Source organism: Pezoporus occidentalis, unplaced genomic scaffold, assembly GCF_034315485.1.
Source record: "Pezoporus occidentalis ecotype Australia unplaced genomic scaffold, CSIRO_AGI_Poc_V1 ctg40, whole genome shotgun sequence".
Classification (NCBI taxonomy): Eukaryota; Metazoa; Chordata; class Aves; order Psittaciformes; family Psittacidae; genus Pezoporus; species Pezoporus occidentalis.
In genome coordinates, this window is record NW_026915725.1 from 68,028 (window position 1) to 92,379 (window position 24,352).

The window sequence follows — 24,352 nt, forward strand, 5'->3', positions numbered from 1 at the left end:
AATAATGATGCTAATTTAATCATCAGTAAGCCTCTTGTCCTCTACTGCCAGGATCACTGAGACAGGAAAGAAAAGCTAGCATTCTGTTTCCAGCTGTTTGTCGTCCTTTGCTAGGAGGACTGAACTCCGTCAAGAACCAGTGGAAACAAAGCAAGCCAACACTTCATGACACGACAGGAGGTCCCACCGCTACTCCAATAAAACTACGAACTCATGATTTAAAATATTCCATTCAGTCTTTAACAGCAGTAGGATTTTTAACCTTAGAACTGCAATACAGTCCATAACAGTGGCCACCGACAGTATTTTTGTCAATTAAAACAAGCAAAAAACGCAAAAGAAACATTCGCAAAAGTTAGTTATATTTTGAAATTTAAGTATCACAAGTTATAATCAAATTTCATTAAAGTAGCCTACATAGCACACAACCCAGAAAAAGATTCCATGGTACGTAAATTTATGTTCTCCATTTGTTATTTTAAACAATTCAGGGAGATTATGGCATGAAGCAAACATCTTTTCAAAGTCTCTTAAGCATAAATGTAGCAAAACACTCTGTATTTTCTTCACAGTAAGAAAAACTGAGTACACCTGGCTTAACTGATTAGTTTTGCACAAAGTTCTACTAACTTAGTTATTCCACTCCATACATTCAAGTATAAATAGCCTTTTCCTTTTTTTACCAAGAGTTGCATCTTGCAATTTTTACTCCTAAGTAATATATGTATCTCACTTAACAGCATTCCCAAAGGTACCCTACTTACCTGGCCTCTTTGGTTTTACTCCTGTATGCCAGTATCTCCCCTTTTATGCATGTAAAGAGACCTACAAGGAACATCTATGTGCTCAGTCTGCCCATCCTCTAGCATGAAAGCTCTCAAACCTTTGAACTTCCTTTTTTTCTTTAATGGAAACAGTTTTCCACATCTACCAAGGCTCTTCATAGTTCTATTCCCTATAAACAATGCTAACGTTAAGTCCCTATTTGTTACTGTTAAGGAACTTCACACTTGAGTTGGTCCCATAAGACCCCCTAATCTCTTCAAACTCCACACTTGCCTACAGCAGCTGACCTATAAACACAAGATGCACTGAGGGGGGTTAGCTGTTCATTATGTTTTAAACACTTGAATACAGAGACAACATCCTCATGTGCAAGGACCTGAAAGCAGGAACAAAGTTACTGCAGTTTTTTGATATGGTACTCTTTGCAAACCAGGGATGTGACAAAAACTTGCAAGTACTCTTCTGTGTTTAGTCCAAGGTAAACTTGGAAGTCTCTCTCCAGAGAAACAACTGTCTCTGTACGTAGTCTCTTTCCACAGAAACCATGCAGTAAGCAACTTTGAAAAATGCTTTGTTTGCACTGCATCAGTATGGAGGGCTTAGCCATAACACATGTTTTAAAACCTTAATTGAATTTCTTACCATGGACTACAGTTCTACAAACACAAAAGACTCTCCCATGTGTATTACAAAAAATAAGCTGCAACAACAAACACCTTTATACAGGCACCAAGGGTATTCAGAGGGGAAGGTTCTACAATTTTTTGAGTTATTAATTTTCAATCAATGTAATTATAGCTCTTACATTTTATAGATGTACACTTATATCTTTAAATTACATTTAGCCAGTCATCTTTACCCCAAAAAAGTGAGCCAGTCATGACTAAAGGAGTCCCAAGTATCAGCATGCTACACCAGTAATCTTCCTATTTCACTTCAGAGAAAAAAAATCACTAAGCGATATACAGAGGAGACTTTTTAAACATTGACTTGAAAAGGAGAGATTAGGTTAATTCAGCTTTGCATTCAGTAGTAATACTGCAGATTTTTGTTCAGTTTTGTTTTGTAAGGGATGAGAGAAAAAGAGATTGCTTGTTTAAGACTTTAATGCAGTTTGGTGAAATAAATACTTGAGATTTTTCAAGAAGTTTGCTTTGTTAGGTCTAGCTAGATCACAGGACAGCACTAGCACCTTTGCATTAGTTCCAAATCAAGCACCACTGATTTTAAACTAATGAAATGCACAACAATTACAAAAAAAAACCCAAAACAACCAAACCCAAATGCTAGCTCTTTAACTCTCTCAAAAGAGTATAAAAAGAAAACAAGACAGAAAATTACAGTAGTATCAACACCAATTAATAACTCTTCAGTCATATTAGGACTACAGTGAAAAACAATGGCGATTTTTTTTTTTTTTTTTCCACTGTATGTGTGTAGGCGCAAAACTAAGAGAACACTGTATCAATAACAGTACTGTGGTGTAAGTCAGTAGACAGAAAACACAGTATATTATGATGTCTTCTGCATACTAGCAATAAGGAAATGTCTACCAAACTCCGTATTTCTCCTATATTCTAACACCTACCTTCAATTGCCAGAAAGATTCAGTGAATCAAAGACAATGCAGATATCCTTCTCCTCATGGCTGCTTAGCTTTGGTTTACTACATAAAATACACAGGACTTGATGCAGCTTTAGTTGTTTTGAATATATGTTTTAAAAGCTGAAACTGGGGCCCAAACTAACCTTACCACCACCACACACACAAAATCACTTTCCATTAAAAATTGCAAATGTTCATCTTTCAAAAATTAGTAATCTTCCTCAGACTGTTGAAGACTGCTTCCTTCTCCCAGTCTATTAACATATGATGTGCAAAGGACCACTTTTGGATCAGAATAAATGAAATTTTCCACTGTGTTAACAGTCTGAGGAAGAAAGTACAGTGGCACAGTGCTCCTTTCACTTACAAACCACATAATTAATATTCCTTTATTGTAATTGTACATATCCATGCTTCAGGTCATTTCCCAACTATTGCATCCAGCTGGGCTCAGTGAGAACTTCAGAATGTCTTTCCTATCTTAAAAACGATTCCAGTACACAAATAAGCAAATACTCTCCCGATGTAGAGCCTCATTCTCCAGATGTTTTCATATATGCATAACTCCACTAAATGCAGCTCCACTGAAGCAGAAAAAAAATACTGACTGTAGCAAAACTAAGCAGAATTGCAAGAGTATATAGGACAAGTATCTTTGGACTTACGAACAGGAAATGACAGGACACCTCTGTGTCCTGAAAAGTAGCACAGAATAGCAGCCTACTAGCCTTGCACACACATTTAATTCTAAGATTACTATACTTTCAAGTATGATCAGATATCATAGCAAGGTTTGGGTTGAAAGGAACCTGTAATAACATCTAGTTCCAACCCCCTTGCCATGGGCAGGGACACTGTCCACTAGACCAGATCCAATCTGGCCCTGAACACTTCCAGGGATGGGGCACCCACAGCTTCCTTGGGCAACTTGTTCCAGGGTCACAGCCCATTACAAGTAAAAAACTTCTTTCTTCTATCTAATCTCAACTTACCCTCTGTCAGTTTAAAGCCATTACCCCTTGTCCTATCACTACATATAATGAAAATCAGTGTACCAATAAAAGATGCATGTTTTCATAGTCCACCTACACAATTATATGACATTAGCAGTGGTCTACAGAGCCTCTGTATTAATCCAAAGAAGGAAAAACAAACAGGAATTGTAAGAACACTTCAATCCCATAAATACATTTGCAGTTTGGAACTAGTATTTCCTAAACCATACTTACAGATATTTTAGCTATTATAACAAGTGAAAAACAGTGTAGCCATAAATGTATCTGTAGATTAAAGCTGTTAACTTTATAGAGAAGAAGCACTGATTTAAAGCTTTAAGCTCTCCCCTTGCACACTTAATTTTAAAATTCAATATGAAAACCAAATACAGTATTTATAAAATGGCAAACATGCTTCAAATTCAGTCAGTAACTGGAATTTTCTAAACTGCAACTGTTACCACTTTTTATTAGATGTAAAACCCCACACTTTCCTTTCTCTAGGAAGTGGGGATAGAAAATAACATCAATTAAAAAACACTGATGATATTACTACTCTATATAATATCCTGTAAAAACACAAGAGACTGCCTTGACTGCAAACACTCCTGCCAAGAAAGGCTCTAGTAAGTGCTACCTTTGATTACCGTCTTCTGATTGCCGAGTTCTACAAAACAACTAAATATGAAGAAACTATTTTTCATTTCTTATGAGGGTTAGTCTATAAAGCATGTAACTACACAGTATAACACCACAATATAGTTATTAAAAAAGGCTCTAAACCAGCCAATATTTATTGTTAGTGAAAAATACAGAATACTAATTCAGGTTATTAAATGTTGCAGTATGCCTAAATTCAGACATATCATTCAAAAAAATAAGAAGAGAGAAAAGTTTATTTAGTCTTTGTGGTTATAAGTGAAACTACTGTATCTGTAAAAATAAAAAAAAATAGGTATTACAATGCCTAATATTTCCAATAAAATCTGAACTTTGGCTGCACTGAGCCTTCCAAGAATGTTACAAGGCAGATACAGCAAAACACTCTCATCACCTAAGTGATAATGGCTAAATTTTATTATTTATGAGAAATCAGTAATTGGTTAAATAAAGGTTTATTAAAGATAACTCACCACCATCCCTCTCTCTAACTCTGTGAGTATGCACACTTTTTGCTTTACTGTGCCCTGTGTTGTCACCATATTTGTTTTCAGGGCTGTCAGAGCGCCGCAACATTTTATTTGGTGGCGAAGGGTCTGTGGTGTCTCGCATCTTGTCATGACGGTGATCACCACCACTGGGGTGACTCTTGGATGAGTATTTAAGAGCCTGTAACAGATCACAAGAGAATAGACATTTACATTAGATAAGAGGTTACAAAGCTGATGTTAAAATGTCATTTCTAAATCTTAGATCTTTCCAAAACCCTGTTTAAAGTTAACTTTCATTTTCTATTTAAAAAAATCAGCATTAGTTTTTTAGTAATTTTAATTACCTCCATTAAAGCAACAAGTTCTGTAATTAGAACTCAAACCATTTTTTCCCACTATTACATCCTACATAAACACTTGGCATTAAGAAAAAAGTTACTTCTCAGCTTTTCACTGCTGGACTACAGACTTTCAGAGTACATGGGCCACAGCACTTCTGCAGTTCTGGGAGAAGCACAAGTCCCTACCTGCTATCAAGAATACAAACAGAAAGCTGCACTGCATCAGTGAAAATTTTGAGTATGTTCTCTATACTGTAGTCAAGGCCATTCGGTTTAACTACTACCATGAACTTCAGTGACATTTTCTTCAGTCCTAGCAACCCTGTAGCAGATGTAACAGAAAAAAAAATAGAATTCTGGGGGCACACAACATGTAAAGTGACAATTCATTCTGAAGTATTTACCAAAATTACACGTTCTGCCTCACTTTAACTAGCTTGATTTTTGCAGTGTGAGTTTCTGAGAGGCAAGTGTTTACATTTGCACAAACCGTCACTGTCAGCTGCCTTGGACTGTCAGATTACACTTCACAGTAGTAGGAATAAAGCAAAATGTAATAAAACAGTTCAATTCTGTGCCCTGAGGAAAGCAATATCATAGTATACGGCATTCCTCACATTCACACTCTGAGACCTGCTGGATTTTTTTTCAGTAGACACAGCAGAGAAGTACAGTAGTCATCTCACAGGAACTGAGGTTATTGTCAGTAACTTAAGGATTTGACAGATTCTGAACATACCTAGCAGCTGGCAACTTCAGAAATTAAGCCTTACTAGCAACCCCAGTTATTCAGGATCTAAAACCATGCCCTGCTCAGGTTACAACGCACAGCAGCAGTTTTGGGGAGAAAAAAGGACTTGGGGAAGGGGGGTGGGGGAAGAACAAGATGCCTTTTGTTTTTGAAAGGAAAACACTCACCTCCCCCTGGGTCTCCACTCCACTGCAAGTGACCCCGGCTCGCTCTCCCGCCCCTCGTACCGTATCCTCTCCTACTCTTAGGCCCAAGCTCTACACCGGTCGCACTAGGCCTCTCCTCCTCGCCCCGGCGCCGCAGGCTTCAGAAAAGCGCCGGAGCCCCGTTCCCTCCGCGCGCTGCTGCCACCGCCCCCCGCTTTTGCTCCCCCCGGGCTCGAAACGGCGTCGAGGGACGGGACCGAGGCGTCTGTGGCACCGCGGCCTGCAGCGGCGGCCTAAGCCTCCGCTGGAGTAGCTCCCCCCCCCCCTTCTCCTCCCCTGCTCCTCCTCCTGGGCCTAGCGGCCGGCGCTTGAGGTACCTGGTAGGGCTGCGAGTCCCCCCTGCGGTCGTGACAGCTAAAGAGAAAGCGAGAGAAAGAGACGTTAGCGAACAACCGTTACCGGCCGCCGGGAAAGGGGGCCCAAACATGGCGGAGGGGAGGGGGGAGACCCCGCGGGGCCAGGGGCCAGAGAAGGAGGAAGAAGGGATTTACCCATCACTGAGTCTCTGCTGTTTCCTCGCATACATTACCATCAATGCCCGGCCTGTGTGTGTGAGTGTGAGGGGACCAGGAGGGGACGGCCGCGGCCGGGCCACAGGCGCCGAGGGGGGAGGAGGGGGACGCAGCGCTCCGCCTCGCCGCCGACCGGGGGCAGGGAAGGGGGAAGGGAGGGAGGGGGCGGCTCAGGCAGCTCGGCTGGGAGCAGCGCTCACGGGCCCATCTCCTCCGCGCACAACAAGAGGGGAGACGCCAGCAACTCGGCCCCGCGCGCGCTGAGACACTCCGGGAGCACGGACTCCAACGCCGCCGTCGTCTCCACCACCGGTGCCGCTGCTGCCGCCGCGGCTGCCTCCTCCCCCCGCTGCGCCCGCCGCCGCCGCCGCTGCTGCTCCTCCAACTACATCCGGGAAACTCGGGCGACGCCGCGCTCGGTTAACGTCGGCTCTTTTCGGCTCTTTCCGACACGCTCCGTCCCCTCTGTCCCCTTTGCTCTCGGGCGACTCTGCCTTCGGAAAACATCGGCTACCTCCGCCGAGCCCAACGCCCTTCAATCTCTCCGTTCGGCAAACATCGTCTCGTTCCGTAACTCTCCTCCCTCCCTCCTCCTCCCCCCGGGCGGCCCGCCTCGTCGTCCTCTCCCGAACACTACCTGTCTTCGGAAAACATCGGTTATTTCCGTAGAGATGTTTTCACGCTCCCGTCAGGGTGGCGCTCTATTCGGAAACGCTCGGGTATTTCCGTGACCCCTCACCCAGCGCCTCCGAGGCACTGCCGGTCGGAGCAGCCGTTGGCCGGGCGCGCCGGGCTGATTGGCTGAAGGAGCCCGGGGTCGCGCTGTCGGCAGGGCCGTGCCTCGCCGCCCGCCGCTTTCCCGCACGGGCTGGCCAAGAGGGAGGAGGGCTACGCTGGGCGAGCCAGCTTTCTCGGTGGGAGCCAGCAGGGCGGGAACGCCAGGCAGGTGGGGGCAATAGGGAGAATTGCGAGAGAAGCAGCGAGGGCGGGGAGAGCGGCGTCCGGGTGTGAGATAAGAACGTGGAACGTCTCCTCTTACCTACCTCATCCTCCCTTTCCGCCCAGGCGCTTGATGTATAGGCAGGAACCATTTTGTGTGCTGCTCGTCTTCTGCGAGGAAGCGCTTAGCGGTGAGGAGGTTGTAAAAATGTCCCTGGGGTGGTGGCCGGGCGGATCAGGCCCAGCCGCCAGGCCCCTGTGGCGCTGGCGCCGTCTTCTCCAGATCCGTGATGGCGGGGCCCCGTTCCCGGCCCTTGCGGAATCGACGTCGGGCTGCCGCAGCCCTCTGAGGGAGCGAGACGCCGGCGGTAGAGTGGTTCGGGCCCAGGCGCGGGAGGGAGCGGGGAAACGGTGGGTGAGGGGCGCTAAGGGCTGCCTCCGGTGAGCAGGCAGCTCGTACGTGCCTCGGGGCGCGGGAAACTGCCGTTTCGGTGCTCGTGAGGAGGCACCAGCGGCAGATCGGTGTGGTCCGGGTGGCCCCGGCTCTTTTGAGGCAAGCGGTGGCTGGCTCTCAGTGTGCGAGGAAGATCCCCTTCATCAGAGGTCGAGGGGATGGTGGTGGTGGCTGCTGAGGCGTCTTTGGGGAAAGGGTCGTTTAATTATCTCTGACTGAATCCTTGAAGTATGAGGTATCATTCTGTTCAGTATGGTATTAAGGTTTGACAAAACAGAAGTATTTTGATATTGCCGTTAAGGTATCATAGGAGAGACCAGCTTTCGGTAAAGGTGTAGATACCCCATTTTGTCTGGTCCCCTTCCTGGAAAAGGAAGACATACGTGGCATGTTAACCTCCATCTGTGATAGCGTAGCATTGTTCATGGTAACTGTCTTACAGAATTTTTCTTCTTTTTATTTGTTGTGTGGTTTTTGGTTTGGCTTTTTAGAGTGCAGAAAGCTGTTGCAGAGCGGGGACTTCGGGGAGCAGTGGAAGAGTTTTGGGAGGATGACTCAGCAGGGAGCTGTTCTTCAGGGTTACAATAATGAGCTAGTGAAATGCATTGAAGACTTGTGTATGCAAAAAGAAGAACTGAACAAGCAAATCCAGCAAGCAGAAGAGGAAAAAAATAGACTCCAGCATGAAATCCAGATCCTGAGTGAACAGCTGGAGTGTGTATGTGAAAACCTGGCCCAAAAAGTAGCTTCACGGAATGAGCTTGATGCAATTCTTGCTGAAACTGAAGCTGCTTACATGAAGATTTTGGATAGTTCTAGAACTTTACTCAATGTCCTGAAGAAAGAGGTGGGAAGCTTAAAGCATACACCAGAAGTGAAAACCAATGTAACATGAAACAGTCAAAAGTTTGGACTCCACAGTGCTAGAATTCTGCTAGGTGAGAAATGTGGTTAGCCACAGAACTTTACATCAACAGTATAAACAGAGAGGGATTTTTCTTCCAACCTTTCTGTATGTTTTGTTACTGTTTTTAAATGCGTTAGAAAATAGATGAAATAAAGTCGCCTTTTTGCTGTTAAAAAAGACCAATTATTTAAACACTACAAATCTTTAGTGCAAATAGGTAGTTGAGGCAGATGTGATACTATTGATTTTGAAATGTCAGTTTTGAGGCTGTTCTGAAGAAAAGGGAAAAGTACCATTTTTTTTTTATTGGTCATTTTTGGATGGCTGCCAGTGAATTCCCATTTGCTTGAAAACTGATGGGTGCAAGTAGATCAGGTACCTTCCTCTAGGGGTTTGGAGTTTGGTCTGATGCATGCATAAAGATAAGTTCTGTTTGCAATCATCTCTTAATTACCTGGATTAATGGAAGGGTAAGGTGAGAAAACATGATTAATGCAAGGTATGGAGGCTGAACATGTTAAGAGTGTATATGGTTCCTGCATCTTCTAAAGCTATGTTCAAAAGCCTTTAGAAAGGAGGCACACTGTAGTGAAAGACAGGGTTTGCGCTGTCATGCGGGAGACAGCAATGCAGGCAGCCACACCATGTAAACTCCAATTAACTAATCTACTTATGGGTAAGGAAAAGGCGACTGTCTTTAAATAGTGCCTATAAGTCCTGAAGAAAATGCTGGGGTTCAGTCAAAATAGTAAGAGACAAAACAACACCCAAGAAGATAATCTTCACTAAAAACAAATAGTAGAACTTATGGAAACCTGATTTTTAATGGCCTTTAGCTGTATACTGATCTGTCAAATGTACTAAGATTGTGGAGAATAGTGAATAACCTGGAATGGTGAGAAATAAAAATGAAATTATATTAGAAATAGTTTGCAGCTGTCAGACACTTACAGATGAGGTTAAAATAGAACCTAGTTTAGAGATCAGGGAGGAGCAACAGCATGGCAGAAATTTCAGTATAATCCTGTTTTCTATTTCTGGTAGTTACTAAACCTCTCTGTGTTTGTATGTATGTACATACATGTGTATTTTGTCCTGCTTATTCATGTTGCAGTCAAATCTTCATTCTATACCAAGGAACTAAACTGAAAGAAGTGCAATTAACCTCCTTCCTTGATAACTGTCTCTCAGGTGCAAGTACAAGGGGTATGTAGATATGAATAGTTTCAGTAATATCTTTTCACCAACAGTATGGAGCAAATTTTGTGTTCTTCCAGTTGCATGCTACATCAGGGATTAGTGTGAATGAGCTAATCAGCAATTTACTTGTATGGTGTTTCCGCTGGCTTTCCTTGAGTAATGCTGAGGTGATAAATAATCTCAGAAGTTCTGCTGTTGTTGTAGCACTACAGTATTCAGGACTACCTTGTCTATATTGAAATGAAACACAAAAATGTTGATATTTTTTAGTAGCAAAGAAGTGATTTATTGGACTGGATGTTTCTTGACATACTCTCTTCCCTTAGCCTGATAGTAGTAACTAATTTACATCGAAAAAGTAAAACTCAGGAAAAGGCATTAACTAAAGAGCAAGGACTTTTTTTTTAAGGAATTATGTATATATAAACTGCTGCTTCTTATTACCTGGAAGGGAACTTGAAAATGTCTATGTGGAAAAAAGATGTAGGAAGCTCATTTAGAAGACTCATTTATACAGAACAGCACAGTTAATGTCTTATTAGTCTCAGACAATAATTACAGGTTTGTTTGCCTTTAGAATATTTGTAGATTAGGAATAATGCCTCTTCTTGTTGGTTTAGGCTGTTAAAAGAGTTTTAAGAGAAGCCTTGTAAGTTTTTAAGGAAATCTACTTTGTGATCATTATTACATCGAAGTGTAGCTAGTACAATGTTAAAACTGAAATACTGAAGATGGATTGTTTTGGGTCTTTTTTTTTATGTTACAAAACTAAGGGAAAAAAATGTAACTGTTAGCTTTACACAAACCAGGGCCTTCCAACTTTCAAATAAAAAGTTGGAATGCTGTTAGAATTCCATTTAGTGATGCCCATTTGTAAAATTTCTGTTTAAATTGAGATCACAAGTGGAGAGCAATAATATCAAATGTCTGAGGTTTCCCTATTTGTAGAACTCTCAAGTGTGGCAGCTATTGTGCTGTAAGTGCACCTGCAGAGTTGTTACTCTTATCATTCTATTTTGTATTAACCTGGATGAACTTACTGTGTCTTTTTATTGAGGTGGTAAACCTTTTTCAGGTAGTATAAGTCTTGTCATAAATAGCTTTTCTTAAGCAGCTTCAGTTTGTTTAGAATAGAACACATGCAAAGTAAATTAATACACAATATTGTTAGAACAGAAATGATAATTTGCAGATTACAGCAGCTCCATAGGGCTAGCCTGCAAGGGAAAGTTTGCCTGAAATAAGTCGTATGATAAAGTATCATACTTACTCCCGACTTATTTTTTTATATTGATTTTATATGGCACTCTGTGTTAGATCAAGAAATTTATTTGGGTGCTTGAACTCTGGGAGCCTTAATGACAGAAGTTCAGGTTACCTAACTGTAGTGCCTGATCTAAAGTGCTGTGTTGGGTGTCTTGTAGCTTGTCTGGTATGTGAGGAGACAGTTCTTGAAACTCTGACCTGTGCTTGATTCTAAGCTCTAGTGAAATGTATCTAGAGCACTGGATTCAAATTCCTGAATTTGTATAGTGATGCCTCCACTTTGTTTCCAAATAACAACACATAACTGGAGGAGAGATGGTTATTACCAGCTTCTATAGCAATACTTGTTAATACGTACGTACCTAGCACATACAACTCTGGTGATCAACAGATTTTTCAAAACATCCAAGTGTTGACTCTTGCCAAATAAACTAAGTTTGTTATGTATGATAGTTTGGTGGTTACCAAAGAAACTGCTTATGGGTGGTATGCTGAAGTAATTTTCTGTATAGAGGTGATTATACAAACCACAAGGTGAAATCCCATGTATAAGCAGTTGCTCACAATCTGTAACTGTCTCTGCAGAGGCAGTTAGCGTTCAGTTCAGTACAGGTACCTCCCGCACGCAGTTTCTGCTAATCACCTTACCAGGAATGGAGGTGAGTGGACTAGGGTGGGACCTAATTTCTGGGGTGGAGACTAAAGAGAAGTATGGGTATGGCATCTTGGTTTGGGAAGACGAGCATTAAGGGATGTGAGCTATGGTTCCAGCTACCAAATAAATGAAATTTTAGAAATAACCTGAGGTTCACCTAAAGTGTGGACTTTTACCCCTCCTTTACATCCATTGACAAGTAAGCTACAGAGGCAACCTACATTTTGCTTCCTCTGTCTGCTTTTTTTTTGCTTCTTCCTGGCCACACAAGCTCGCATGCTCAGATGTGCTGTGGCTGGTTCCAGCCAGAGGGTGTGGAATCTGAGCCTCCTGTTTGCTAGGTAAGTGTAATGCCAGGTTCACACAGAATACATTACTAGTGTTTCTTATCCTGGTAGATCTCCTGTGAAGGGTAATTGGTGAATGACCTGGGCCTTACAAAGTATCTTAAGTTTTGTCAGTGTATTAGATGCACCCCATGTGAGATTTTAGAAGCCTTGAAGATTTTAGGCAGAAGGGCAGCAATTTGTTGGTAAATGCAAAAGATGTGTTTCCTTGGACTAGGAAGCCTTCAGACTAGGAACACCAGACATCTTCAAACAGCCAAAGAACTGTCCATTCAGACAATGAAGCAGGCTGTAATCTAAATACAGATGATTGGGTCTTGAATTGCAATTTCAGAATTGAGTATCAATTCCATCTAGCTCTTGTGGTATCACTGTGTCTCACTCCAAATGGATTAAGTGGATTAAGATAAATTGGAACAAGGTACTCTTAATTCTGCAACAAGAACATCCAGAGGATTGTTAGCAGGAGGATCCAATGTCTACAGTTAATTCATTGTGTAGAGTCCTGCACAAAAGACCAGTATCTATTACTCCTTGGATGATTTTGCTTGTTAAGAGAAATTGGAGTTAGTAGGTGTAGTTAGTGGCAGTTGGTAAAATTATCCTTAACTTGGAGATGCAGCCTGTGGCAATTGCTAAAATTACCTTTGAGTAGATCCTCAGCTTTTGGGGTTTTATGCAAGAAGTAAATAAAACAGTTCATCTAGGGTTTTTCCTCTTCCCCACCCCTTTTCCTTTTCAATAGTGAACAGAGAAGTATCAATAGATGCTTTAATATTGATTTGTTTGTGTAGGTTGTTATTTTAACAGATAGACAAGTTTTCCTAAAATCAGAGTGTTCATTTAGCTTTGTTTTTGATGGATGTATGTGTTTTTAATATAGATACTTTTATCATTTTATATTTTTTTTTCCTCTGGAGGAAGGACAGATTAGCTTTTGGGTTAGTTTGATTGCTTTGTCAGTGTCTGTTGTGTAACAGGGGAGATAGGGGGTGTGTCCGGCACAGTATCTGCTTCTCCAGCAACTGTTCAAAGACTTTTTTGAACTGGGAATATTTTGAGTTTTTTTTTGGTTTTTGCCCCTTAACTGCTTTATAAATATCTTTGATTTCAGTTGCCCCAGAGTGGTCCTTGACTGTTGTCTTCCTCAGTTGGTTTTCAGATGAAGTTTCATTCAATATCTAGCTGTGAAAGCTAGATGTGTGCAGGTCACAACTTGCTTGCATGTTAGCTGTAAATAAAACATGACGGAGAGGTTCAGACGTGCAGAAAACAGAGCTATATATTATTTGGTCACTCATAGCTTTATCTTACAAGATTTGTGTGAAAGTAGTTCAGTGTTGTAGTGTAATTTTACAGTAACATGATGTTAGAAGAAGTGGGGCTAATAAAACACTTGTAGTCTTTTCAAAAGTAGATTTGCAAGATCTGGTGGGGTAGAACAATTGGAATTTTATTATTTTGTCTATTTGTGCATGACCTGACTATCAATACGCTGCAGTAACCACTACGGTAAGTTAGTAAGTTTTAGTAAAACCTTGGATATCTTAGCAGTGGCATTAAAAATAACGTCAGATCTTTGCATTTTGATTGCAGCAAGCCTGTTCCTTGTTACATCATTGAAAGCTGGTAATATTTTAAAGTATACTTAATTTGAACATCGTAAATGGGAAAATATTACTCTTGGAATAGGGTTCATATGCATTGGTGGAAAATAGGCACGTATAGACACAGATCATGTTCAGGGAGAGGCTTTTGAGAAAAGTCATACTGCACTCTGGAGGTAGGATTGATCGTGGTTCCACTTCCTGTGATGAGAGCTTCAGTTTTGCTTGCACCTTACTTAAGGCATATGAAGTTATGTAGGATGACTTCTCTCTTTTCTTACCACCACTTGTGTTTTATAGAATATGGGTACTTGGCTCTGAGGGATTTATAGCAGTGCTGAGTTTTCTCATTATTTTTTTAGAGGTAGACGCACAGCTTCCTGCAGTGGCCAGCCTAATTCAAGGTGACAGGAGCGTTAGGAAGAGACTATAAAACAAAGTAAGAGCCTGAACAATTTTTAACACTTAAACATTTTTAAAAGTATGATATTGAATATACTGGTCATGGAGCATTTTAAAGTTAAATCTTCATAGGTGTTATTTTTTGAGTTTCATATGCATAGGTTCTCATGCTCCAGTGAGAGCTCTTGAGGTTTTTCCATTTATATGTGGTTTATTGAGAACACTTTAAAAAAATTATTTCCATCATAGTCCATGACAGATCTGTAACTTACCTTTTTTTTTTTAAGCCACTTCATATAGTTGATTTAGTTGAGCGTAGTAAAAAAAAAAAAAGTAAATGTTTTCAAATCTCCCTATTTGTGTTCAGAATCATATGAAATTATTATTTGTAGTAGTATTTTTGTTGTTACAGGGTTATTAACAAGTCAGTTCAGCTTAGAGACCCATTCTGATTGGGCTTGTCTTTATTCAAGGCAGAACTCTATATTCTGAAGCTTTAATTTTTTTAAAGCCTCTTTTTTTCTTGTACAGTAAAAACACTTTGAGTTGAAAATCAGCATGACAGACTCCTGTGATGAGTTTTTTCAATATAGTTAGTATTCAGGGCTGAATCATATTCTGTCAGGTGTTTGGAAGCAAAAACTAGCAATAATTCTTCATATGCTTATGCAGTTGTTCATTCAGTAACAAATCGTGCTAGAAATTTGTGCTGCTTGCTGTGTGTTTGCTTGCTTTATTTGCTTCATGAACCCAAGGTCTTTCCTCAACAACTGCTGCTAGCAAAAAGATAATCGGTATTTCATCCTTTGGGGTGTGGGGCAAAAGAGGAGCTGCTGTTCTAGTAGAGACTGCCCATCTGTGGTGAGAGAGGAGCATCTTTGTTAGCTGGGCTCATGGTAGTGTTGTGAGATTCAAACCAAGGGTTATAATGGTCATAGTTTACTGTTGCACTGAAGCAAGCTGAAAAGAAAACCCTCTCCATGGTGTCAGTCACGAGGAATGTGATAACCTGACTGGAACCAGGTTATTTTAAAGTGCAGGAGCTCAGGTACATCCATAAGCAGTGTAACTGCTGCAATGCTGGGCTCAGCAAGGGTTAATTTGCCTGGCCAAAAAGCAGTCAACCACGTGGACACACTTGTGAAATTTTGTGCACTCAGGAGTCACTGAACTTGCTAGAAAAGTGTAACCTGTTTCTGTTCTTGAAACTCAAGGTTCTTTTAGTGGCATGCAGCATTAGATATGACTCCAAGAAGGGTATTTATTTAAAATCCTGTTCCTTTTAGGGCTTTTCTGTGAAGCCTAGCTATTTTTGCTTCAGATTCATGTTGTTCAACTTCAGAAACCCGTGGCCAAGGGGAAAAAGAGAGAGGCCCAAGTTCCACTGAAGCCCTTAAGTGGTTTGTATTCACTGTGTAGTACACAAAGTTCCTGCTTAGATGCTGTCTTATCCTTTAGTCAAGTTGCAAGTCTTGTGGTGCCCGTTAGTAGTTTAAATGGTTTGCAACAAGTGTTGCTTGTTCAGTTTGGAATGTACTTTGTTTTTTGTTTTTTAATGAAGTATTTCATTGAGGCCTCCCATGGCACTCTGCCATACACAGTCATGTTGTACATCTGAATATATGGGTTTTCTTTGGGAATCTCAGAAAGAAACCTGTACTGCAACAGGTTAACTGAAACAAGATTTGGGCTTATGCCGTTTCTGGTTTTATTTTTAAAAGTGTTTTAAAATGCTGAATATATATATATATGTTATATAAACAAGCGCTTTCAATCAACAAATCACCATGTATCTGACAGAGAATGTTAGTATCTTCATCTCCCTTGATAAACAGTGACACTTGGTAGTGAACTGCCTCAGATGAGGGGCAGATCTAAGAATGGAGGCTTTGGTTTTTCAGTCTCAGCCGAATACTGTGACTTGGACTGCTTCCCAGGTATTCGTGTCCTGTTTGGTGTTTGATATAAATCAACTGGATTATGCTTCCTCAACCTGTGTGTTGGGTGAAGCAATAGATATAAATGACTAGTTGCATACTTTTTTGCTGTTGCTCACTTCACATCATATGCAGCATCAGGATAATATTTAAAACTGTTACTTAGCTCTCCATGGGTACACCTCTCATAACAATGTATTCCAGTTCCAGAGCAGCTACTATCACTTCCCAGACCTGCTCTCTCCAAGCCCCTACACACAGGTGTTTGGGAACTGACTGCAGGAGATGGGTCTGAGTAACACAAAGAACTTTTAATGATAGTTGCTAATTACCTTTCACAAGCCTAAAGTTGTTCAGATAGCTTGTCTTTACAGACCTGCTGTTTGGTCTGTAAAGCATATCAACATTTTAACAGACTTTTTATTCCTTTTATGCTAGTCTATGTAAGACCAACAGGTATTTATACCAACACCTTTTAAGGGTTTTTCTAGACATCAAGGCTCCTTGGTGTTTTAATACAGTAGAGGATCTGAACTCTATCTATAATGGCATACAGAATCATAGAATAGTTAAGTTTGGAAACAACCTTAATATCATCAAGCTCCAAACCCCTGCCATGGGCAGGGACACCACACACTAAACCATGTCACTGTGGGCAATTTAAGTAGGCTGATAATTAACAACTTCCATTAGGTTGTGCACCCTCTGCTTTTAGTAGCCCCCACAGGCTTGCTAGAGTGTAAAACCTCACTTGTTACCCCTATCCTACTCTTCCTGCTACCCAGCTTTTGTTTCCCCCGTTTCCTAGGTCACTGCTCACAGTGTTGTTAGTCACCCCAAGCTGCTGCTCTTGCGTGTGCTGGGTGAGAGATCCTTTCAGTATCTTCATATTGTCCAAACCTGTTCTTGCACACTTAGAAAAAAATGTTTGCAAAGTTAAACAGATTTCATTCAGTTTGATAGTGCCAGAAAAGTTATGGTTGGATGAGGTAAGAATATTGTATGGTAGAGAAACAGCAGACACATGATCTGAGAGGAGTTTCATCCTATGAAAACTCCACCTAAAAGCCTTGTAGCTTGAAGTGATGGATGGAATGTGATGTTCCTGATACACTGCAGAGATTAAAGAACAGAAGTGTATTATGTTTGTCAATGAGAATGTCCTTGTCTTTGCAAATGCTGACTTTGTTATAGTCTTCTGCGAATAAAGATGATCTATATGGGATGTTCTAATTTAATTAGTGTTAAGGCTGTGTGCAGAGTGACATGAGTTTCTTCCAGAAATGATTGCACTCTGATAAAAGACTATAACTCAAATAACTTCATTGGTGAAGCTGTTAGAGGTTGGCTGTGTAGTTCTTGAAAGCTCTGAATGCAACCTATATTGCAAAGTGATAAACGTGTCCTAAGATAGAGTGGAGTATGCTCACAGTAAGGCTACTTGTAAAAAGTTTTGTCAAGACATTGTATATATTCAGCAATTTTGTTTGTAATCCTGCTCTATTTTAAAAACCAATATATTCCACAGTAAGGTGTGCTAGAGAGAAACATTCCAGATGCCTTCGTCTGCAGAGAAAGGAGAGGCAATTAAAAGTCTGCATGCTGTGAAATCTCTGGGTACCAACAGTGTCTGCACAGACTTCTATAATGTTTTTAGCAGCAATTGGTTTTCCTGTTGTCTGAGGTGACTGAATGCAAACGTAGTTTTTGAAAGAGGACAGTAGCTCAGTTAGCTTCACCCCGGCTAAAATCCTGCTGGTTTGCGTAAAGGTTTCTGGTTTTATTTGCTGATAGCAAAGTCTTGGTGACCAGCTGGCTCCTCCAGACCAGACAAACTGTTTTCTTTTATTAGCACACATGGTTTCATCTCTGACAAAGATGACAAAGAAAGGGCAGACTTCTGATAATGTAGTGAAGGAACCTGGGGCAGAGCAGTGTCTGGTACTGACCTCCCTCCAAGAGGAGGAAAAGCACTAAGGGACAGAATTGCTGCCCTTGGTCTGAATTGAGCAGAGTTGCCAGTGAGAGGGCTTCTTTTCTTTTCTTTTTTTTTTCTTAAATTCACTCCCTCCTACATCATTACTGTGCAGAGTAGGGGAAGAACTTTTCGAAGGTATGAATAATAATAAATGGGATAATTTCCTCCAAGGAAAGCCAGATCTGTTGAAGGGGAAGGTGAAACAATGAAATGCTGAGTTTGCTTGTCATTGTGAAGCAATTATTCTTCCAGTAGTTACACTCCTGTGTGCAGTTTCTTGGTTGCAAGTCTTGCCTAAAACATGGGGTTTTTTTTTGGTGTTTTTTTGTTGTTGTCCCTCAGACCTGTCCAGTTTGTTGGTTTTGTGTGTTTTGGTTTTTTTTTTTGTTTGTTTGTTTTTTTTTCTTTTATTTGATCTTAATAAGGTAGTGCATATTGAAATTTGTCTGTAACTGTTTGTTAAAAGTCCTTTTTACTGCTTTACTATGCCATGTATTATTACACTGATGTAGCTAGAGCAAAGCTTGGTTCTCAGGCATTAAGATGAGCCTTTTGACTTAGATTACATTGGTATGTATTTTATAGCTTTAGGTGTTAGTGAAGTCAGCAATGACCATATGCAACAAGGTGTAATTTGATTTCTGTGAACTTAAATTAAAACTTTCCATGTCACCTTGCATGAACATTTTTAAGTAACTTCTGCATTTGGGTGTTTGGTGGGAAAGCATTGACAAATGTTTTAAAGATGCATCAAAAATAATTTGTTTGGCTACCAGTACATTTCCTGGATAATCTCATCCAGGAGAGATTTTAAGTGCAGTACCTGTTCAGAGCCTGGATGTTCAGGGCACAGCACAGCCTCCATTTCCCAAGCCAGTCATTCCCACCATGAGTGAGCCAGTTGGTTTTGCAAGGACCATGGGACAAGGGGCCATGTGGGTGCTTGGACAGCACAGGTGATTAAATGAATGCAGGTAAAGCATGCCTTACAGAAACACCCCAGGCAAGCTAGCGGTGAGGCAGTCAGAAGGACTTGGGAGTCTCTTCTCTGTTCTTTATTCTGCAGATGCATCTGCTGCCCAACCTGTTTGATGCCCTACCTCTGCTATATTGGGATTCTGTTAAACTGTGAAATTATGATTCAATTTGTGGCTAAAATAATCTCATTAGCATGAACAAAGCTCCTAAAACCAACCAGAGTAGCTGTGCAGTGTAACATGAATTTGAAGTGTTGAATTTCTACATCTGTAAGTTCTCATGCTAGTGCTATGTCCTGTACGGTAGCAAAGAAGGTAACAAAACTGATCTTAAAATTTTGCAATGAGTTTTGAGATAATTCTAAGAATTGAATTAAGTGCCCAAGAGGGTTTTACACCACAAGGCTTACTGAAAGTTAGAGGGTCTTGTTCTCTGCTTGCTAATGCTCTGGGCTTTAAGATTCAAAATTCTTGGTGCATTTTTCAGAGGCCTGGCTCCTGAAATCAAGGCATTTTCTTTCTTTGTTTCCCCCTTTTAATTTATGTTTCTGTTTCTTGTAAAGAAAATACAAAAAAGCTTTGAAATACAAAAGCTAGTAAACATGAAAGGCCCAAAAATGCAAATATGAACAATTCTAGATCTTTTCCATGACTTAACAACAGTCACACTTTGTGCTTGGCCTGATACATCTTTTTGAATGTTAAGATGCTGGTTACGTTTGAAGTCCTATAGAAAATTTCACCCCATGTTATACTTCAATCAAATGAGAGGCAGTTATGATGGCTTTAAGAAAGGCATTCTTGTAATCCATGGTTGTAGGTGCTGTAGCACACAACTTGTTTCCTTTACACAAATATTTAAATTAATCTTTTACTGTACTTGGCAACTTCACCCAGCTTTCTCCAGTCACAAAGTCTTACTCGCATGTGTCGGGAAGCTCCTTCCAAACCAGCCCAAACATGCTCTGCCAGTGTCATGGAGCAAAGTATGGTTTAGAGACTGAGCTATGGAGCTTTCAGGCCAGCAGAAGCTGGAAGCCCTGCGGGATGGCAAGGGAAGGGAAGGCTGCCGATTCCTGGGAGAGAGCACATCTGCTACATGGCCTCTCTTCTGCCAGAAGAAATATCAGCCTGGCATGATGCTACCCAGAACTGGGAATGTTAGAGGAACAAGCAATTTCAGGGCTGGAAGAGGGTCTAAGGGACCTCCTAACATCACAATATATTTAACTCATGGAGATGAGTACAAGAAAGGTAAATGGAAGATGATGGAAGAGAAGGGTTTTCTAATACTTAACAGAGCTTTCTTTGGAGTCTGAAAGGCCAAAAATATCACATCATCTAGCTGGAGACTTGACGATGGGATTTAGAAATGAAATAATTTATCAAACTGGTGCTAATGATAGAAGTAAGTACACTGTATAAAGGGCAGGTGGGAGATGATTTCAGTAAAACTGACACTGAAAAAGAGGGGCTAAGCTGCTGAGAGCATCCCAGATGAATTTTCCTGAGTGTCACAAGAACTGGCAAGTTGTCCAAGTTTTCAAGTGTTTTTTATTAAAAAAAAATAAATTTAGTATCTACCATGAATAATAATTTATTGCAATAGAAATAATTAAATCCTCAGCAAATGAAGATGAATTTTTATACCATTGCACAATTATTCTCAACAAATGATTTTAGTTTGGCCCAAACAGTATAAAGGAGGCTTTGTGTATATCATAATATGCAATCTAGACCTGAATGATTTGTTTCAGTCATCACAGAGGGGACAATAAGAGGGAACATGACAAAAATAAAACAGTGAGTAGGGCTGCACCTAAGTTTGACTTTCATATTTTTTATAATAAATCTCATGGTAGTTTGTGGTTTCCTTCAGCCACCCCCAATTCATGTAGTAAATAAGAATCTAATATTTCATAACAGAAAATCTTCTATTTTTCATGCTTACAAGAAGACTTTAATACAGACCAAGAAAAGGAACCAAAATACGTCTTTTAAGAGACAAATTTGTAAAGTTTTAACTTAAAAAACTAAAATCTGCCTTTTTACTTCTAAAAAAGTGCAAAAGCATAAATAATAAAGCTTGATCCTGCTATTAGAGCTCAGATCAGTGTTTATAGTGTGTTGGTTACTCAGATTGCAAAGCCTTGTATCCCATTGTTTTCTTTCCTTAGCAACTCTCTTAGAGCCTTGAAAACAACTTGCCTCTGCCCTCTATTTTGCTTGCTTTTTCCTTCAGCAGATGCTGATGAGCCCAGCGTCTGATTTTAGTTTTGATCTGGAATAACTCCAGGGGTGTGCACAAAGCCATCCTGCTGCTTCTCTCCTAACAGGGTGGTGGCAGGGAGGGGAGTCAGGACTATTGTTCTCCCTCCTTGTGTCCCTCCTGCAGCAGCAGCCAGCATTGTTCCTTTTTATTTACTTCCCCTTTCTGTAAAGCAGCAAGGCATGCAGCAGAGGGATGTGGCTCTCCTTGTTAGAATAATGAGCTGGATTTATGAGAGAAGGACACAGTGAAGGAGAGGTCTCCTTGTGCAGTGTTTGCTACTCAAGGTTGGGTCCCCAGCTAACTCTTCAACCTTCGCACCTCAGTGAAAATGTACAGACATACGCAATAAACACTTTTTCCCTTCATGTGGTGTACTTCACAAGTTGTACATTCCACGTTAATACTCAAAGTTTGATTCAAGTAATAAAGGAAAGGGGAAAATCTCACCTTGGACCCTTCCTTACCAGTAGCTAAGTGGAAATTTTGGCTTATAAAACACTCCTCGAGCAAGTTTGCTGTGTCACTGGAATAGTGAAATCCGGCACAGCTTTGTTCCACTCCTGCACTGTGGAAGTTCTGCATTACTTTTAGGAAAGGCTTATGAATGAGGAGTGAGGAAACTTTTTTCTTCCAGGGAAAATGTTATAAGTACCCTTCATTTATCTCATTTCCTTGGTATCTTCATGGCAAAACAGTGTGTGTACCTGGGGAGTTTCTGTTAAGGCCCATTTAAAATGCATGTAGACATATTTAAAAATACATTTAAGCTTTTAAAATGCCTTATACAAGCAAACGAAAGATCACTGTCAATTCTGCTAGTTGTGTTTCTGCCAGGCACCACAATCAAACACCAAACTTCCACAAGTTGCAGCTGCCTGCACTTTCCAGTGCAATGTTTGTGGTTGCCTTTGTACCCATCGCTGGTCTTTGCTAACAGGATGGCATTTGTAGTGCCTTGAATGCAGTTAAATCTTTCTTTAAATCACTCCCCAAATCTGTAAGTATTTTTTGTTTGGGAGCAGATTAGTTTCAAGAATTCGTATTTAGTACCCTTCCACATTGCAAACTTCATCAAAAGCCTCAATGAACCCAAGGAGCTCATGGTGTAACAAAGCCAGTGAAGTGAAAGCAATAAAAGAATGAAGTTACATATTACAAACTGACATGAAAATGGCCTATAACAAAATGCCTCATACCACCCACAGGAAAAAGCAAATCATCATCCAACGTTTTCTACCATTTTCACATTTTCTCAAATGCTCTCAACATACTCTCAGCTGGAACATTTGCCTCTGTCTTTTGCATACACAGAAAAGCAGTGCAGGACCCAGTTTCACCCACCCCATTCCCTCATTGCAAAGCCTCAGTGTATTTTTGGCTTAGCAGATTAGCAATTCTGACAGGCGCAAAGTTGATCCATGTGGAAATCTACCCTCCTTTTACAAAGTTGCATTCCAGAAACCGAGCAAGAACATTCCCCTTCATTTTGTAAGGTGGGAGAGAGGTGGGGAGGACAACCCATGAGCCCTAGCCGCTGTGCTTTGCAGCCAGAAGAAAAAATTTGGTGCTTATTGGTACCTGATTTCTCCATGTTCACCTGGAAACAGAAAGCTTCTAAAAACCTATCCAAACCACAGATTTATCCTTCATAACTCAGTGTTTCAATATGCAAATATACAACCTGCTTTTTTCGGCCTCCAGAGTGATCTCGCTGATGGACATGGGACATTCCCATGGGAATTGCTCAGTGCTAGTGCTGCTGTGTGCAAGGGTGATTCATGGGGAAGAGATTCAGCTGTAAAATGGAGAAATGGTTAAAACACTGTGCAGTGTGCCTCTCTCCTAAACGATCATACTATACTTGCTTTCCCTCTCCTCAAAATTGCTGCCTTGGGGAGGTAAAGAATTACCATTGCCATAAACCGTAATCAAGATCAGATGTGCAAAGAGAAAGGCCTTGCTCAGATATCAAAGGGGACTTAAACTGCCAAAACAGAGCAAGAGAGAGAAATCCTGAGGGAATCAGAGATGTAATTTATGACTGACCTTCATTTAACTGGGAAATGTGTGCTCTTGAATGGCAACACTCCCGTGAATCCGTGTTTGGTTTTGTTTCAGCTCATTGGGAATCTTTGCTGTAGTGGTATTGAGCTAAGGTCCCGAACAATGAGCCGGGGATGAGGAATCCCGTATGCATTCCAGAAACATTTTTTTGTACTAAACTCGTCTCAGCAGTGACAGTGCCTGGCTTTGTCATCCCCTCTGCCACAGCACTGCATTCCGGGGCTTGCTGCTTTGTGTTTGCATCATTGCTTGCCTAAACGACTCCACATTTTCGGCATTCCCATAACCCAGTTGTCTGGATCTGGGAGAAAAATGAGGTAACAACTTCAAGGGGATTTTTGCTGCCGCAGGAACAGTTGATATCTGGATGACCTCTCCGTTGTCTAAGGACCAAGCATTACGAGAAAAAACATACATACTAAATCTTTGCAGTCAAATACAAACCCACAGCATCGCGGTGTCTCAGCCTCCCATGTGCTGCCTCCCTTTTTATGTTTCACAGGGTAAATATTTGACTTGGGACCCTCCACATCAAAATAGTTTTAATTAAAATCTAGTTCCAAACTTACCTTTGTCATGGACCCAAAGTGCACACTGAACTTTGAGGAAATTCAGATCCAGGTTTTCATCTGTATTTCATGGCTCCATTCCAGCTATAGTTTAAAACAAAGATGCTTAGCTGCTGTCAGCTGAAGTAAAGTACTGTGTTGCCCTGGATTCCTGTCAGATACGCTGTATTAAAGCAAATTCTCTTTATCTCAGAGTTATGTTCTGAAATCTTTTTAAATTCCTATTGAACACTGATGAAAAAGTTTATTTTCTAAATTCCACTTTGCCTTTAACATGAACTGGAAGGAACGGCAGGTACAGTGAAAAGAGCAGATTGTCAGGGAAGCCTGTAGAGTTGCCCATTCTGAAGAAAACTCTCATCAAGACGGTAGCTATTAATAAAATACACTTCTTGTCTCATAACCAGAAACAGATAATCTGTCATAGAAG

The 24,352-nt window shown here is 40.9% G+C and overlaps 2 protein-coding genes across 8 annotated transcripts in view; one reads left to right on the plus strand and one right to left on the minus strand.

Annotated features, from left to right (window-relative positions):
• The window catches only part of WAC (WW domain containing adaptor with coiled-coil), a 58,328-nt gene extending 51,190 nt beyond the window's left edge, over nt 1-7,138 (minus strand). For 2 of the 4 annotated variants that reach the window (XM_062633530.1, XM_062633528.1), the window contains exons 1-3: nt 6,328-6,896; nt 6,154-6,190; nt 4,521-4,716 (exon numbers count right to left, since the gene is read on the minus strand). In XM_062633530.1, the coding sequence (XP_062489514.1) occupies nt 4,521-4,716; nt 6,154-6,190; nt 6,328-6,368 (274 nt within the window). In that variant the 5' untranslated portion in view covers nt 6,369-6,896. Of the gene's footprint in view, nt 1-4,520; nt 4,717-5,797; nt 5,924-6,153; nt 6,191-6,327; nt 6,897-6,985 lie in introns of those variants that run through there. The other 2 variants (XM_062633529.1, XM_062633531.1) reach the window with 2 other exon arrangements.
• Nucleotides 7,139-7,176: 38 nt separating this feature from the next.
• On the plus strand, nt 7,177-8,825 carry LOC134171400 (microtubule nucleation factor SSNA1-like). Of its 4 annotated transcripts, XM_062633532.1 has the most exons (3): nt 7,177-7,294; nt 7,414-7,478; nt 8,233-8,825. In XM_062633532.1, exons 2-3 carry the CDS (start codon nt 7,421-7,423, stop codon nt 8,634-8,636), a joined length of 462 nt encoding a protein of 153 aa, XP_062489516.1. In that variant the 5' UTR covers nt 7,177-7,294; nt 7,414-7,420; the 3' UTR covers nt 8,637-8,825. The 4 variants fall into 4 exon arrangements, with proteins under 4 accessions (XP_062489516.1, XP_062489517.1, XP_062489518.1 ...); XM_062633533.1 differs by lacking the exon at nt 7,414-7,478 and having other exon boundaries at nt 7,180-7,294; XM_062633534.1 differs by lacking the exon at nt 7,177-7,294 and having other exon boundaries at nt 7,353-7,663.
• The last annotated feature ends 15,527 nt before the right edge of the window (nt 8,826-24,352 follow it).

Coding starts and splice junctions, on each gene's coding strand:
- LOC134171400 (XM_062633532.1), top strand. CDS start 7,421: ATGTATAGGCAGGAACCATTTTGTGTGCTGCTCGTCTTCTGCGAGGAA. Junction 7,479..8,232: donor CTGCGAGGAAGCGCTTAGCG/GTGAGGAGGTTG, acceptor TTGGCTTTTTAG/AGTGCAGAAAGCTGTTGCAG.